The sequence below is a fragment of the Schistocerca cancellata genome, chromosome 5 (genome assembly GCF_023864275.1).
Source record: "Schistocerca cancellata isolate TAMUIC-IGC-003103 chromosome 5, iqSchCanc2.1, whole genome shotgun sequence".
Lineage (NCBI taxonomy): Eukaryota > Metazoa > Arthropoda > Insecta > Orthoptera > Acrididae > Schistocerca > Schistocerca cancellata.
In genome coordinates this window covers 575525018-575539759 of record NC_064630.1, presented here as the reverse complement: position 1 = coordinate 575539759, position 14742 = coordinate 575525018, and the positions used below count along the sequence as shown (strand labels likewise).

Here is a 14742-nt window from a genome sequence, read left to right as displayed (position 1 = left end):
GGTGGAGGCAGGATGACTGAGGATGTGTGGAGTATGAACAGGAAGATGAATTATTGGGAAATGTATAAATTGTCAGAAAGTCCATATTTATTCATTTATTTAATTTTGGACCTGTGACATTTTGTACAGACACAGGACAAGTCAATAATGAATACAGAGGAGATAAAGATTATATGTATATAAGAATAGAATTTATCACAAATGACTGCTCTGCAAAAGTTTGATGTGTGTGTGTGTGTGTAATATTTATATAATATCATTATGTTTGATAATTTTATGTTATAAGTTTCCACTTCAATTGGTGAGGAATTCATGTACAGAGCAGAAGCTGTGATCCATCAGAAATGAGTTAAGTTTTTTTTTTTTTTTTGAACAAGCTTTCTTCCTTTGATAATTTGATGTTGTTAGGAAAGTGACTGTATAATTGTCTACCTCTCTGAAGAACACTCTTCTGATAGGTTAATGTCCTGGCATAGGAGACATAGATGTTATTGCCATTTCTTGTTCCGTGACTGCGCACAAAGCTATTTTCCTGGTATGCACTGGAGGTTCTTAAATATTTTCTTGTAGGGACTGTCATTTCAAATATGTACAGGCATGTACGGTTCAGTATTTTTAATACTGGGAATAGAAGGTGACACAAATCTTGTTTCTTTATGTTGCATATGATTCTGGGGGCTTGTACTTTCATTTCAAGTCAAATGGTTTTCTATGAGTTTCAAGTATGTATAAAAATTAAAAAGTGTGTAGCCACGAGTTGTATGCAAGGCAATAATTGTACAGTTTTGGATGTATGTTATGTAATTTTAGAAAAGATGTAGAATGTTAAAACATCAAATAATGAAACACTGACTTTATAAAATGGCATAATACCAAACAGAGACACATTTCTGACATGATATTATGGAAACAATAGCACTAAGTTAAGATGAAAATGTAATGCTCTTTGAACAAATAAATGCTATGCTGATACACTCTAACATCTTCAATATACACTCCTGGAAATTGAAATAAGAACACCGTGAATTCATTGTCCCAGGAAGGGGAAACTTTATTGACACATTCCTGGGGTCAGATACATCACATGATCACACTGACAGAACCACAGGCACATAGACACAGGCAACAGAGCATGCACAATGTCGGCACTAGTACAGTGTATATCCACCTTTCGCAGCAATGCAGGCTGCTATTCTCCCATGGAGATGATCGTAGAGATGCTGGATGTAGTCCTGTGGAACGGCTTGCCATGCCATTTCCACCTGGCGCCTCAGTTGGACCAGTGTTCGTGCTGGACGTGCAAACCGCGTGAGACGACGCTTCATCCAGTCCCAAACATGCTCAATGGGGGACAGATCCGGAGATCTTGCTGGCCAGGGTAGTTGACTTACACCTTCTAGAGCACGTTGGGTAGCACGGTATACATGCAGACGTGCATTGTCCTGTTGGAACAGCAAGTTCCCTTGCCAGTCTAGGAATGGTAGAACGATGGGTTCGATGACAGTTTGGATGTACCGTGCACTATTCAGTGTCCCCTCGATGATCACCAGTGGTGTACGGCCAGTGTGGGAGATCGCTCCCCACACCATGATGCCGGGTGTTGGCCCTGTGTGCCTCGGTCGTATGCAGTCCTGATTGTGGCGCTCACCTGCATGGCGCCAAACACGCATACGACCATCATTGGCACCAAGGCAGAAGCGACTCTCATCGCTGAAGACGACACGTCTCCATTCGTGCCTCCATTCACGCCTGTCGCGACACCACTGGAGGCGGGCTGCACGATGTTGGGGCGTGAGCGGAAGACGGCCTAACGGTGTGCGGGACCGTAGCCCAGCTTCATGGAGACGGTTGCGAATGGTCCTCGCCGATACCCCAGGAGCAACAGTGTCCCTAATTTGCTGGGAAGTGGTGGTGTGGTCCCCTACGGCACTGCGTAGGATCCTACTGTCTTGGCGTGCATCCGTGCGTCGCTGGGGTCCGGTCCCAGGTCGACGGGCACGTGCACCTTCCGCCGACCACTGGCGACAACATCGATGTACTGTGGAGACCTCACGCCCCACGTGGTGAGCAATTCGGTGGTACGTCCACCCGGCCTCCCGCATGCCCACTATACGCCCTCACTCAAAGTCCGTCAACTGCACATACGGTTCACGTCCACGCTGTCATGGCATGCTACCAGTGTTAAAGACTGCGATGGAGTTCCGTATGCCACGGCAAACTGGCTGACACTGACGGCGGCGGTGCACAAATGCTGCGCAGCTAGCGCCATTCGACGGCCAACACCGCGGTTCCTGGTGTGTCCGCTGTGCCGTGCGTGTGATCATTGGTTGTACAGCCCTCTCGCAGTGTCCGGAGCAAGTATGGTGGGTCTGACACACTGGTGTCAATGTGTTCTTTTTTCCATTTCCAGGAGTGTATGTGTTACTGTAAAAGTAATACCATTGGCAAATCCCAGAATTAACTGGTGAAACCTAAGACTTACCATCACGGTGTGCTAAAAGTCCGAAATTTCTCATTATATGCATAGATTGCGAACTTTTACCAAGAGACATTGGTAAATCTTAGAGTATAACCATATCAAGTGGTAAAACTGCATTCATTTTTAAAAAATCAGCTTAGCAGTTTATTGAAATGTTTGTACTTATTGTAGATTTATGTATTTTAAACATTCTTGCATTCCAATGTGATTATTCCATATTATTGAAAAATGTAAAAAATGTTACCTTATGATTATTTTTTTTATTACAACAAGGTTGACTATTGTGGCATTTCAAATTACGTAACATTCAACGTTTATAAAATTTTCCTTGCACAATATGAATTGGCTCCTAGTGTACAGTGACTTCATTTTACCAGCTTTGGTACAAAGTTGATAAAATTCATCATCCTGAATATTTATCACTACTGCTATTACAGATTTTGCATCAATTTTTGCCCTGCCTACATCTGGTACTTGAATTCTCACATTCTGTCCAACTGAAGGTTTTGGAATTTTATTACATGAGGCTGCTTTCATTTTCTTTGCCTGCAATTGAAGATTTTCTTTGGCAGCTTCTCAGATCTATTTCACTTTATTAACACTTTTAAAAGTTGTCAGCATCTCATCACAACCATCAGCTGGTGTCAGTGTCTCATTATTAACTGTCGTCAAATCCTGTCTCTGGTGCTTCCTCACCTGCTGCAGCTGCACTTTTTGCCTCTGTTTCTTCTGTTTCAGTATTTGATTCACTGGCATCAATTCCTTGGCTGTCATTTTCAATTTGCAGTGAGTCAGTGGAAGTGGTGTTTAACATCGTTTCCAAGTCTTCTTCAGTGTTTATATTTTTTATTAAATCACGTGGAACAGCTGAGGTCACAATGCTCATTTTCATTGGAACCCCAAACATGGCTTCATATGGTGAATATCTGATCCCTTCATGATAAGCCATATTTTTCATTGCTTGCACAAACCTCAGCTCTTCAGACCATTTTGAAGTTTCATTTGTTTCCATCCAAGTTGATAACATATTTTCGACATCTTGATTTGCTCTTTCGACTGATCCCTGACTCTGAGCTCCACATTTGGGAACACTCCTTGCAACATGATCTTCAGTTCTCTAACAACCCTGGCCTCAAGCTTTGCCAGTCTCTATTCCTGATGTGCCTCTATCCACTTCCCTGCTCCTCTCCAGCCTCATACATGCCTTCTACACTCCCACTGCATCTGTGCAGTCCTGTACCTTTCTCTGGTTTCCGTCTCTCCCTATTCCCCCCACCCCCACCCCCCTGTCTCCCTCCACTGCACAGCCTCTCAATGCAGCACCCAGCAGCCCATTATCCTGTTTGCACTATGTCCCTGTACACTCTCGCATGCATCACTACGACACCTTTCCCAATGTCTTCCCTGCTATCTGTCCTGTTCTGCACAGTGGAGTAATTTTCTTCCAGTGCCAAAATGGGTATCTAGCTGTTTAGATGCCTGAAAACATGACAAGGATATTAGAATTTTCAGGAAGTCAAGCACCCTAACTGGCTGAATAGGACAACTATAAGAGCACAGCCAATTCCTTTTTTGTGGAAAACTGTCATGTGATAAATGCTGTATGCAAGAGCATGATGTCATACTTCTTAACCCAACTATGAAAGTTTAATCTCTGATATCTATGTAGAAGAATCTATTGCAAAAATACTGTAGAACTAATATAAAATAATCATAGATTACTCTGTTACATTATATTATATTAATCAAACTGCAATGGAGAAACAGTTATATGATGTGGAAAGAAGTCAAAGGTGCACAAATATTATTTTGTTATGGTGGCAATGTGAATTGCACTACAAGACCCACTAATTTTCAGAGCCCTTGTGAAGATACTGTTGAATAGAGTAGAAACAATTGGCCAAAAGAATATTTTTTGATTCACTCTTAAACTCCATTATATTATATACAAGACACTTCTTATGCTATAGTTTTGAATGTATGTGTAGTCTTTTAATGAGACTCTTTATATACATATATTCCACATCTGAAATCTTTCAACCAAATCTAATGCAATTGTTCAGTGCAAATGTCTGTTAGTGATTAATAACTGATTGATGTTTCAGTCAGTGTTCCAAATTTCTTGGAGGCTGCCTTGAAGGAAATACCAACATTTGCAGGTGCAAAGTATACAAACACAAATTTAGAAGAAGCAATACAATGTTTATTGGTAAACAATGGTGATGTAAGTGTTTTCTTAGGATGTGACCAGGTATGTGCACTGTTGTTTTTATGTTGAATAATTAAAAGTGTTCAAGTAGAAGCAATCTTTAATTATTAATTATTGTTAAAACTATATATTTAGCATTAAGCAAGAGTATATCTGGCTTTGAATATTGTAACCAAAAACAGATGGTGTTTTGGAGTATAATTTCTAAATAAATAACTGTTTCCTTGCTTATTCTTCAGTTATAGAATGGATAAAAATTATTTATTATTATTTCTTATTCAATTTTTAATCCATTTTTATCAGTACGTATATAGAATGAATGTCTCTGCACAGATTATTATTTTCCCCTTCTATGCAGTGAAAAATATGGTTCATTATTGACACTGAAACAAAAATTTTTGTTGAACTTTATACTAAATCTGCATCTAGGTTCATATGTACTCTGAAAACCACTGCAAAGTGCATAGCAATTAGTACTTAGCATAGAATCACATGTTAGGGTGTCTTCTCATTCCCATAAATTTTGGAGTATGGGAAGAATGACTGCTTAAATGACTCTGTGCACACTGTAATTAGTATAATCTTGTCTTTGCATTGCTCTGGGAGTGGTACAAATGGGGCTAAACTATATCTTTAGGTTATTTGCTCAATACTGGGTCTTGAAACTTTGCAAATGAGCTTTTGCAGAATCTGTCATTTATTTTCAAGTGTCTGCTATGTTGGGCCTCTCAGTATTTCCATGATGCTCCCCCATGAGTCAAACGAACCTGTGACCATTTACGCTGTCCTTCACTGTATATGTTCACCATCCCCTATTCGTCCTATTTGTTATAGGCCCCACACATCTGAGCAATATTCAGAGATGGAATATAAAAGTGCTTCATAAGCAGCCACCTATATAGATAGGCTGCATTTTCCCAATATCTTGCCAATGAACTAAAGTCTGCCATGCATTTTAGCTATGGCTGAGGTTAGGTGATTACTTCATTTCAAATCTCCACAAACTGTTATATCCAAGGATTGTACAAGTTGATATATTGCAGTTGTGACTCACTGATATTATAATCATGGGATACTATTTTTCTGCATTTTTTGCAGTGTAAAATTTTACATTTCTATATGTATAAGACAATTTTTCAATCTATGCCTACTACATTTGTAATTTTCAAGCCACCTTGCAGTGTGTGATCAGGGTGCATGGTGAAAAATCAGTTTCCCTGTTTCCTCACCTGAGAGACCAACTGATATCGTCATATCAAGTTATGACACATATAGTTCTATCATATTTTATTTTATTTTAATTTTTTATTTATCTATGTTATTGACTTGTTCTTCTGAAGTTGCAACATTTCTTGTTATCCAGGCATATAAATGTTCTTTGATTTATTATGTTAATAATTATGTGACTGAATATGTTACATCAAATTATTTTAATCCTACTGTAAAACTGTTTGAACAGGTTTTGGCAGGTGCAGCTACTCTTGGATATAATTCTACTATAGCTACAACACTCAACATGCTTCCTGGGCCAGCACAGAAAATTTTTGAGAGTGTTAAGAAAGGTGATGCACATGAGGCCCATAAACAACAAATGATACTAAACCAGGCTATTAAAGCCATGACGAGATACGGTAAGATAGTTTGTGTTATTTAAATGCATTCACACATTTTCTTTCATGTTCTCTTTCATTATTTATCATATTCTTTTGATTATTCTGTTAAATATTTTTCACTTGATCTGTTTGCATACTTTGCACACTAGCAAAATAAAATGTATTTATGAATTACTATCTTTTAGTACTAGCATAATCAAAACTGGTAACTTTCTAACTCTTTCAAGAGACCATTTGTGTATTTGATGCTGACAGTTTTGAAGCCAATTTTTCATATTTTTTTCTGATTGTAAAGATGTAATCAAGTTTTACTGAATGTTGCCAGATAAGAAGATTGTTTATTAGTAGCACATCAAACATACCTGGTATCAAAAACTGAGTAGGTAGATACAATATTTCACATACCAACAAATACATGCTTTGATACCATCACATGAAGTAAATGGCTTAATCAATACTTGCAGATAACAGCAACATCTTAATCATGCAAAATAATAAAGAAACTTCTGAAAGCAACATTAAGACTGTCTCCAAGAACACAGTAGAATACTTGATGCAAACTGTTTGATTATAAATCTGGGGAAAAAAACTATTGCAATGGACATATTCATATTCACCACACAGAATAGGACACCAGTTAATCCTCATACTGAAATAAACAGACATTTGGAAAACATGAAGTACAAGATTTCTTGGTACTTGGCTAGAACATAATGAGAAATGGGACCCACAGGTAGAATACATAAACAGAAAAAGCAAAGCATGTTTTACAGTATGAATACGAAGGGGCTGTAGATCATACAATAATCTCAAGACCATATATTTTTCTTATGTTCACTCAGTATTGAAATGTTGTTGTTGTTGTGGTCTTCAGTCCTGAGACTGGTTTGATGCAGCTCTCCATGCTTCTCTATCCCGTGCAAGCTTCTTCATCTCCCAGTAACTACTGCAGCCTACATCCTTCTGAATCTGCTTAGTGTACTCATCTCTTGGCCTCCCTCTACGATTTTTATCCTCCACCCTGCCCTCCAGTACTAAATTGGTGATCCCTTGATGCTTCAGAACATGTCCTACCAACCGATCCCTTCTTCTAGTCAAGTTGTGCCACAAACTCCTCTTTTCCCCAATTCTATTCAGTACCTCTTCATTAGTTATGTGATCTACCCATCTAATCTTCAGCATTCTTCTGTAGCACCACATTTCGAAAGCTTCTATTCTCTTCTTGTTCAAACTATTTATCGTCCATGTTTCACTTCCATACATGGCTACACTCCATACAAATACTTTCAGAAACGACTTCCTGGCACTTAAATCTATACTCGATGTTAACAAATTTCTCTTCTTCAGAAACGCTTTCCTTGCCATTGCCAGTCTACATTTTATATCCTCTCTACTTCGACCATCATCAGATATTTTGCTCCCCAAACAGCAAAACTCCTTTACTACTTTAAGTGTCTCATTTCCTAACCTAATTCCCTCAGCATCACCAGACTTAATTCGACTACATTCCATTATCCTCAATTTGCTTTTGTTGATGTTCATCTTATACCCTTCTTTCAAGACACTGTCCATTCCGTTCAACTGCTCTTCCAAGTCCTTTGCTGTCTCCGACAGAAGTACAATGTCATCGGCGAACCTCAAAGTTTTTATTTCTTCTCCATGGATTTTAATACCTACTCTGGACTTTTCTTTTGTTTCCTTTACTGCTTGCTCAATATACAGATTGAATAGCATCGGGGAGAGGCTACAACCTTGTCTCACTCCCTTTCCAACCACTGCTTCCCTTTCATGTCCCCGACTCTTATAACTGCCATCTGGTTTCTGTACAAACTGTAAATGGCCTTTCGCTCCCTGTATTTTACCCTTTCCACCTTCAGAATTTGAAAGAGAGTATTTCAGTCAACATTGTTAAAAGCTTTTTCTAAGTCTACAAATGCTAGAAACCTAGGTTTGCCTTTTCTTAATCTTTCTTCTAAGATAAGTTGTAGGGTCAGTATTGCCTCACGTGTTCCAACATTTCTGTGGAATCCAAACTGATCTTCCCCGAGGTCGGCTTCTACGAGTTTTTCCATTCGTCTGCAAAGAATTTGCGTTAGTATTTTGCAGCAGTGACTTATTAAACTGATAGTTTGGTAATTTTCACATCTGTCAACACCTGCTTTCTTTGGGATTGGAATTATTATATTCTTCTTGAAGTCTGAGGGAATTTTGCCTGTCTCATACATCTTGCTCACCAGATGGTAGAGTTTTGTCAGGGCTGGCTTTCCCAAGGCTGTCAGTAGTTCTAATGGAATGTTGTCTACTCCCGGGGCCTTGTTTCGACTTAGGTCTTTCAGTGCTCTGTCAAACTCTTTACGCAGTATCATATCTCCCATTTCATCTTCATCTACATCCTCTTCCATTTCCATAATATTGTCCTCAAGTACAACGCCCTTGTATAGCCCTCTATATACTCCTTCCACCTTTCTGCTTTCCCTTCTTTGCTTAGAACTGGGTTTCCATCAAAGCTCTTGATATTCATGCAAGTGATTCTCCTTTCTCCAAAGGTCTCTCTAATTTTCCTGTAGGCAGTATCTATCTTACCCTTAGTGAGGTAAGCCTCTACATCCTTACATTTGTCCTCTAGCCATCCCTGCTTAGCCATTTTGCACTTCCTGTCGATCTCATTTTTGAGACATTTGTATTCCTTTTTGACTGCTTCATTTACTGCATTTTTGTATTTTCTCCTTTCATCAATTAAATTCAATATCTCTTCTGTTACCCAAGGATTTCTACTAGCCCTCGTCTTTTTACCTACTTCATCCTCTGCTGTCTTCACTATTTCATCCCTCAAAACTACCCATTCTTCTTCTACTGTATTTCTTTGCACCATTCCTGTCAATTGTTCCCCTATGCTCTCCCTGAAACTCTGTACAACCTCTGGTTCTTTCGGTTTATCCAGGTCCCATCTCCTTAAATTCCCACCTTTTTGCAGTTTCTTCAGTTTTAATCTACAGTTCATAACCAATAGATTGTGGTCAGAGTCCACATCTGCCCCTGGAAATGTCTTACAATTTAAAATCTGATTCCTAAATCTCTGTCTTACCATTACATAATCTATCTGAAACCTTCTAGTATCTCCAGGCTTCTTCCATGTGTACAACCTTCTTTCATGATTCTTGAACCAAGTGTTAGCTATGATTAAGTTATGCTCTGTGAAAAATTCTACCAGGTGGCTTCCTGTTTCATTTCTTATCCCCAATCCATATTCACCTACTACGTTTCCTTCTCTTCCTTTTCCTACTATCGATTTCCAGTCACCCATGACTATTGAATTTTCATCTCCCTTCACTACCTGAATAATTTCTTTTATCTCATCATACATTTCATCAATTTCTTCATCATCTGCAGAGCTAGTTGGCATGCAAACTTGTACTACTGTAGTAGGCATGAGCTTTGTATCTATCTTGGCCACAATAATGCATTCAGTATGCTGTTTGTAGTAGCCTACCTGCACTCCTATTTTCCTATTCATTATTAAAGCTACTCCTGATTAACCCCATTTGATTTTGTATTTATAACCCTGTGTTCACCTGACCAAAAGTCTTGTTCCTCCTGCCAAGGAACTTCAGTAATACCCACTATATCTAACTGTAACCTATCCATTTCCCTTTTAAAATTTTCTAATGTACCTGCCCGATTAAGGGATCTGACATTCCACGCTCCAATCCATAGAACGCCAGTTTTCATTCTCCTGATAATGACGTCCTCTTCAGTAGTCCCTGCCCGGAGATCTGTATGGGGGACTAATTTACCTCCGGAATATTTTACTCAAGAGGACGCCATCATCATTTAATCATACAGTAAAGCTGCATGCCCTTGGGAAAAATTACAGCTGTAGTTTCCCCTTGCTTTCAGCCGTTCGCAGTACTACAACAGCAAGGCCTTTTTGGTTAGTTTTGCAAGGCCAGATCAGTCAATCATCCAGACTGTTATCCCTGAACTACTGAAAAGGCTGCTGCCCCTCTTCAGGAACCACACGTTTGTCTGGCCTCTCAACAGATACCTCTCCGTTGTGGTTGCACCTACGGTATGGCTATCTGTATCGTTGAGGCATGCAAGCCTCCCCACCAACGGCAAGGTCCGTGGTTCATGGGGGGGGGGGGGGGGGGGGGGAGTATTGAAATATGGAACAGTATTTTGGGGAAATTGTGGAGCAAGTTGAAATGATTTAGATTACAGGATAAGATTATTAGACTAATGGAAGGAGTAGACAATGGTCAGCATGTATGCAGCCATTTTAGAAAAATAAAATACTACCACTTCCACGTATTTACATACCAGAAAATAGAATTACTGTAAGAGAAAACTTAAACACAAGCATTCCATGCTTTACTTATAGTGAATCTATAGAAAGCTACCATACAAAACAAATAAATGGTGTGTATGTACAACATACAAATACAGCATCATTACAAAAGGCATACTCCATCCTGGCATCAAACTGTACAACACATTACCCAAATCCACAAAAATAATTATGGACAGAAACTATTTCAAATCAACTGTGAATGATTATTTTGTCTTCATAGTAAGGGTGTATCTAGGAGAATAAAACTGTTGTCTCAATTACGATTGTATTTCGAAAGTGCTTACACTTATAAAATATTGGGTAGTATAAAAATGTAATGTTATTTTTTGCTAAAATGATGTGTTTAAAAAATTTCAAGAAATATGTATATTAAGTGAGGAATTGTCCAGTACCCAGTATAATCCTAGATCCAAAGAAAAATTGAGTAAATAAATCTTTAGATGACATCTTTAAAATTGGAAATTGTCCAGTAACCAGTATAATCCTAGATCCAAAGAAAAATTGAGTAAATAAATCTTTAGATGACATCTTTAAAATTGGAAATTATTCTGCAGCAGTTTATTTCAAAGATGTTGTGTGTATCAGTCTGCCATTTTACTTACTTTAGCCCTCCTCCCTCATCCTCATTCTACACCCCCCCCCCCCCCCCACTTTATGTGAGTGAGTGTGTGTGTGTGTGTGTGTGTGTGTGTGTGTGAGTGAGAGAGAGAGAGAGAGAGAGAGAGAGAGAGAGAGAGAGATTTTATGCAATAATTTGTATGCATAATATATGCATACTGGAAAAATTAAAATTTATGTTGTTTGGAAAAGGTGTTTGGGTACCTGCAATGAAAGCAGCCATGAATCTGATGACTCCAATTGACGTGGGTGAGCCACGTCCTCCGCTGGTTGGATACTCAGAGCAAGAGAAGAAACAACTTAAGGAGGAACTGAAGTCACTGAAACTGATCTCTTAAGAAAGAAGAAATATCATGATTCACTGATGATATAACAAACACTTGAATATAGAACTTCAATTCTGTATTAGTGTTTCAACTGCCATTGGCACATTTTGCAAATATAATATTAAAACATCAATAGAATTCTCTCATTTTATTTCTACATTTAAATATACAGTTGGTCTTTTGTTTACATTAACTTCTTAAGATATCCAGTTTTCAAAAGAATAGAATGTCTCATGAGAGAACTGATAAACAAAGTGGAAGGTAAGTACTGCCACCTATTAACACTGTAGAAGCTGAAAGAAGGCTAAATAAGGTATGAATAGAAAAAGTTAATTACATTTACTGTAGACCAAGTTTAGTAGAAATGGACTATATTTTTAATGTAATTAGTTTCACAAATTACAGAACAAGGAACAAAATTCATCAAACAGTTTCTAAAAATGTACTAAAATACGAAGAAAAAATATCTGATGAGTAGGAATGTACTCACAGATAAAACTGTTCACAGTCAACAAAAGATATACTAGAGCTGGCAGAAGGACAAGGTTAATCAGTCTCAAGTTTTACAATCCCTCAAAAAATGCAGGAAGAATGGGTTAATGCCATAGGAATGTGAAAATGATGAACAGAACAATACATTATTTGTATGCTGTTGTCACATGACAGGAGACTATGTAACACTGATCCTCATATTTAACACTCTTTAGGTTCCCCAAATGTATCAACTACACACTATCACCTGATTTGTCATTGAAATCAACCTTGTCCAGTTTATGATAAAATCAGCACTGAAGTGTTATATTGCTCTCTCCACATTGTGGTAGTGAGCAGTTTGCAAGTGGGAAATATTTTTGGACACTATGCCTTCACAGCTTTCAAATTCTTCATAAAAGACTCTTGCATTTTAATATCAGACAATTTGCTCTTCTGGATTTAGAAGAGCTATGTCAGATTATGGTCCATTGATCATGACTGGGCCAAACACCTCGCGAAATAAGCGTCAAACGAAAAAACTACAAAGAACGAAACTTGTCTAGCTTGAAGGGGGAAACCAGATGGTATTATGATTGTCCCACTAGATGGCGCAGCCACAGGTCAAACGGATATCAACTGCATTTTTAAAAATAGGAAGTCCCATTTTTTATTACATATTCGTGTAGTATGTAAAGAAATACGAATGTTTTAGTTGGACCACTGTTTTTGCTTTGTGATAGATGGCGCTGTAACAGTCACAAACATATGGCTCACAATTTTAGATGAACAGTTGGTAACAGGTAGGTTTTTTAAATTAAAATACAGAACTTAGGTATGTTTGAACATTTTATTTTGGTTGTTCCAATGTGATACATGTACCTTTGTGAACTTATCATTTCTGAGAACGCATGCTGTTACAGTATGATTACCTTTGAATACCACATTAATACAATAAATGAATGATGTCCATCAACCTCAATGCATTTGGCAATACGTGTAATGACATTCCTCTCAACAGTGAGTAGTTTGCCTTCCGTAATGTTCACACATGCATTGACAATGCGCTGACGCATGTTGTCAGGCGTTGTCGGTGGATCATGATAGCAAATATCCTTCAACTTTCCCCCCAGAAAGAAATCCAGGGACGTCAGATCCGGTGAACGTGTGAGCCATGGTATGGTGCTTCGACGACCAATCCACCTGTCATGAACTATGCTATTCAATACCACTTCAACTGCACGCAAGCTATGTGCCGGACATCCATCATGTTGTAAGTACATTGGCACCATACATTAACCCACCAAGGTCGCTGATTTTCCACTTGTCGCAGCCATTGTGGATTTTACATTGCCCAATAGTGCATATTATGCTGGTTTACGTTACTGCTGTTGGTGAACGATGCTTCGCCGCTAAATAGAACGCATGCAAAAAATCTGTCATCATCCTGTAATTTCTCTTGTGCCCAGTGGCAGAACTGTACACGATGTTCAAAGTCGTCGCCATGCAATTCTTGGTGCATAGAAATATGGTACGGGTGCAATCGATGTTGATGTAGCACTCTCAACACCGACGTTTTTGAGATTCCTGAATCTCGCGCAATTTGTCTGCTATTGATGTGCAGATTAGCCATGACAGCAGCTAAAACACCTACTTGGGCATCATCATTTGTTGCAGGTCGTGGTTGTCATTTCACATGTGGCTGAACACTTCCTGTTTCCTTAAATAACGTAACTATCCAGCGAATGGTCCAGACACTTGGATGATGTCATCCAGGATACCGAGCAGCATACATAGCACATGCCCGTTGGGCATTTTGATCACAATAGCCATACATCAACATGATATCGACCTTTTCCGCAATTGGTAAACGGTCCATTTTAAGATGGGTAATGTATCACGAAGCAAATACCGTCTGCACTGGCGGAATGTTACATGATACCACGTACTTATACATATGTGACTATTACAGCGCCATCTATCACAAACAAAAAAAGTGGTCCAACTAAAATATTCATATTTCTTTACGTACTACACGAATATGTAATAAAAAATGGGGGTTTCTAACTAAAAAAATGCACTTGATATCCGTTTGACCTATGGCAGTGCCATCTAGCGGGCCAACCATAGTGCCATCTGGTTTCCCCCTTCAAGCTAAACGAGTTTCATTCTTTGTATTTTTTTTGTGTGATGCTTATTTCGTGAGATATTTGGCCTGGTCACTCTCAGTGGACCACCCTATATATCATCCTTTTACCCAAGACTTAGGACATACAAAATACTGGTACAGCTTACAGTAGCTTTCATTAAAAGCATATTCTTTTAAATTTTCTATCGTAATACATCCATTTCTTATTTCTATGGCTGCTTTAGAAGTTGAGCAGGAGAGACGGGAAGCACATGAGCCAATCAATCCCACATAATTAGTGGGCAACACATATGGCCATAGCCAAGAAGATGAACTGCATGCTATGTATCTGTTGTGATTTTACAAGTAAAACGACAATAAAACAGAAGCTGTTGTTCACACAGATCCCATACCTTGTGATGCAAAGATGGACCTTCTGTCAAAATAGATTAGCCAATAATTGTCAATAAGTTTTGTTAGATGCTAAATCACAGAATCTCCAGATTTTAAACACAAGTTATGGTTTGTAAAGATATTAGGATTCTCG

General features: G+C 38.6%; 1 protein-coding gene across 2 annotated transcripts in view; it reads left to right on the top strand.

Annotated features, from left to right (window-relative positions):
• Window positions 1-11734, top strand: part of LOC126188019 (N-acetylneuraminate lyase-like) — a 96702-nt gene extending 84968 nt beyond the window's left edge. For both annotated transcript variants that reach the window (XM_049929436.1, XM_049929437.1), the window contains exons 6-8: window positions 4585-4730; window positions 6148-6319; window positions 11463-11734. In XM_049929436.1, the coding sequence (XP_049785393.1) occupies window positions 4585-4730; window positions 6148-6319; window positions 11463-11608 (464 nt within the window). In that variant the 3' untranslated portion in view covers window positions 11609-11734. The remainder of the gene's footprint in view (window positions 1-4584; window positions 4731-6147; window positions 6320-11462) is intronic.
• Window positions 11735-14742: the final 3008 nt, after the last annotated feature.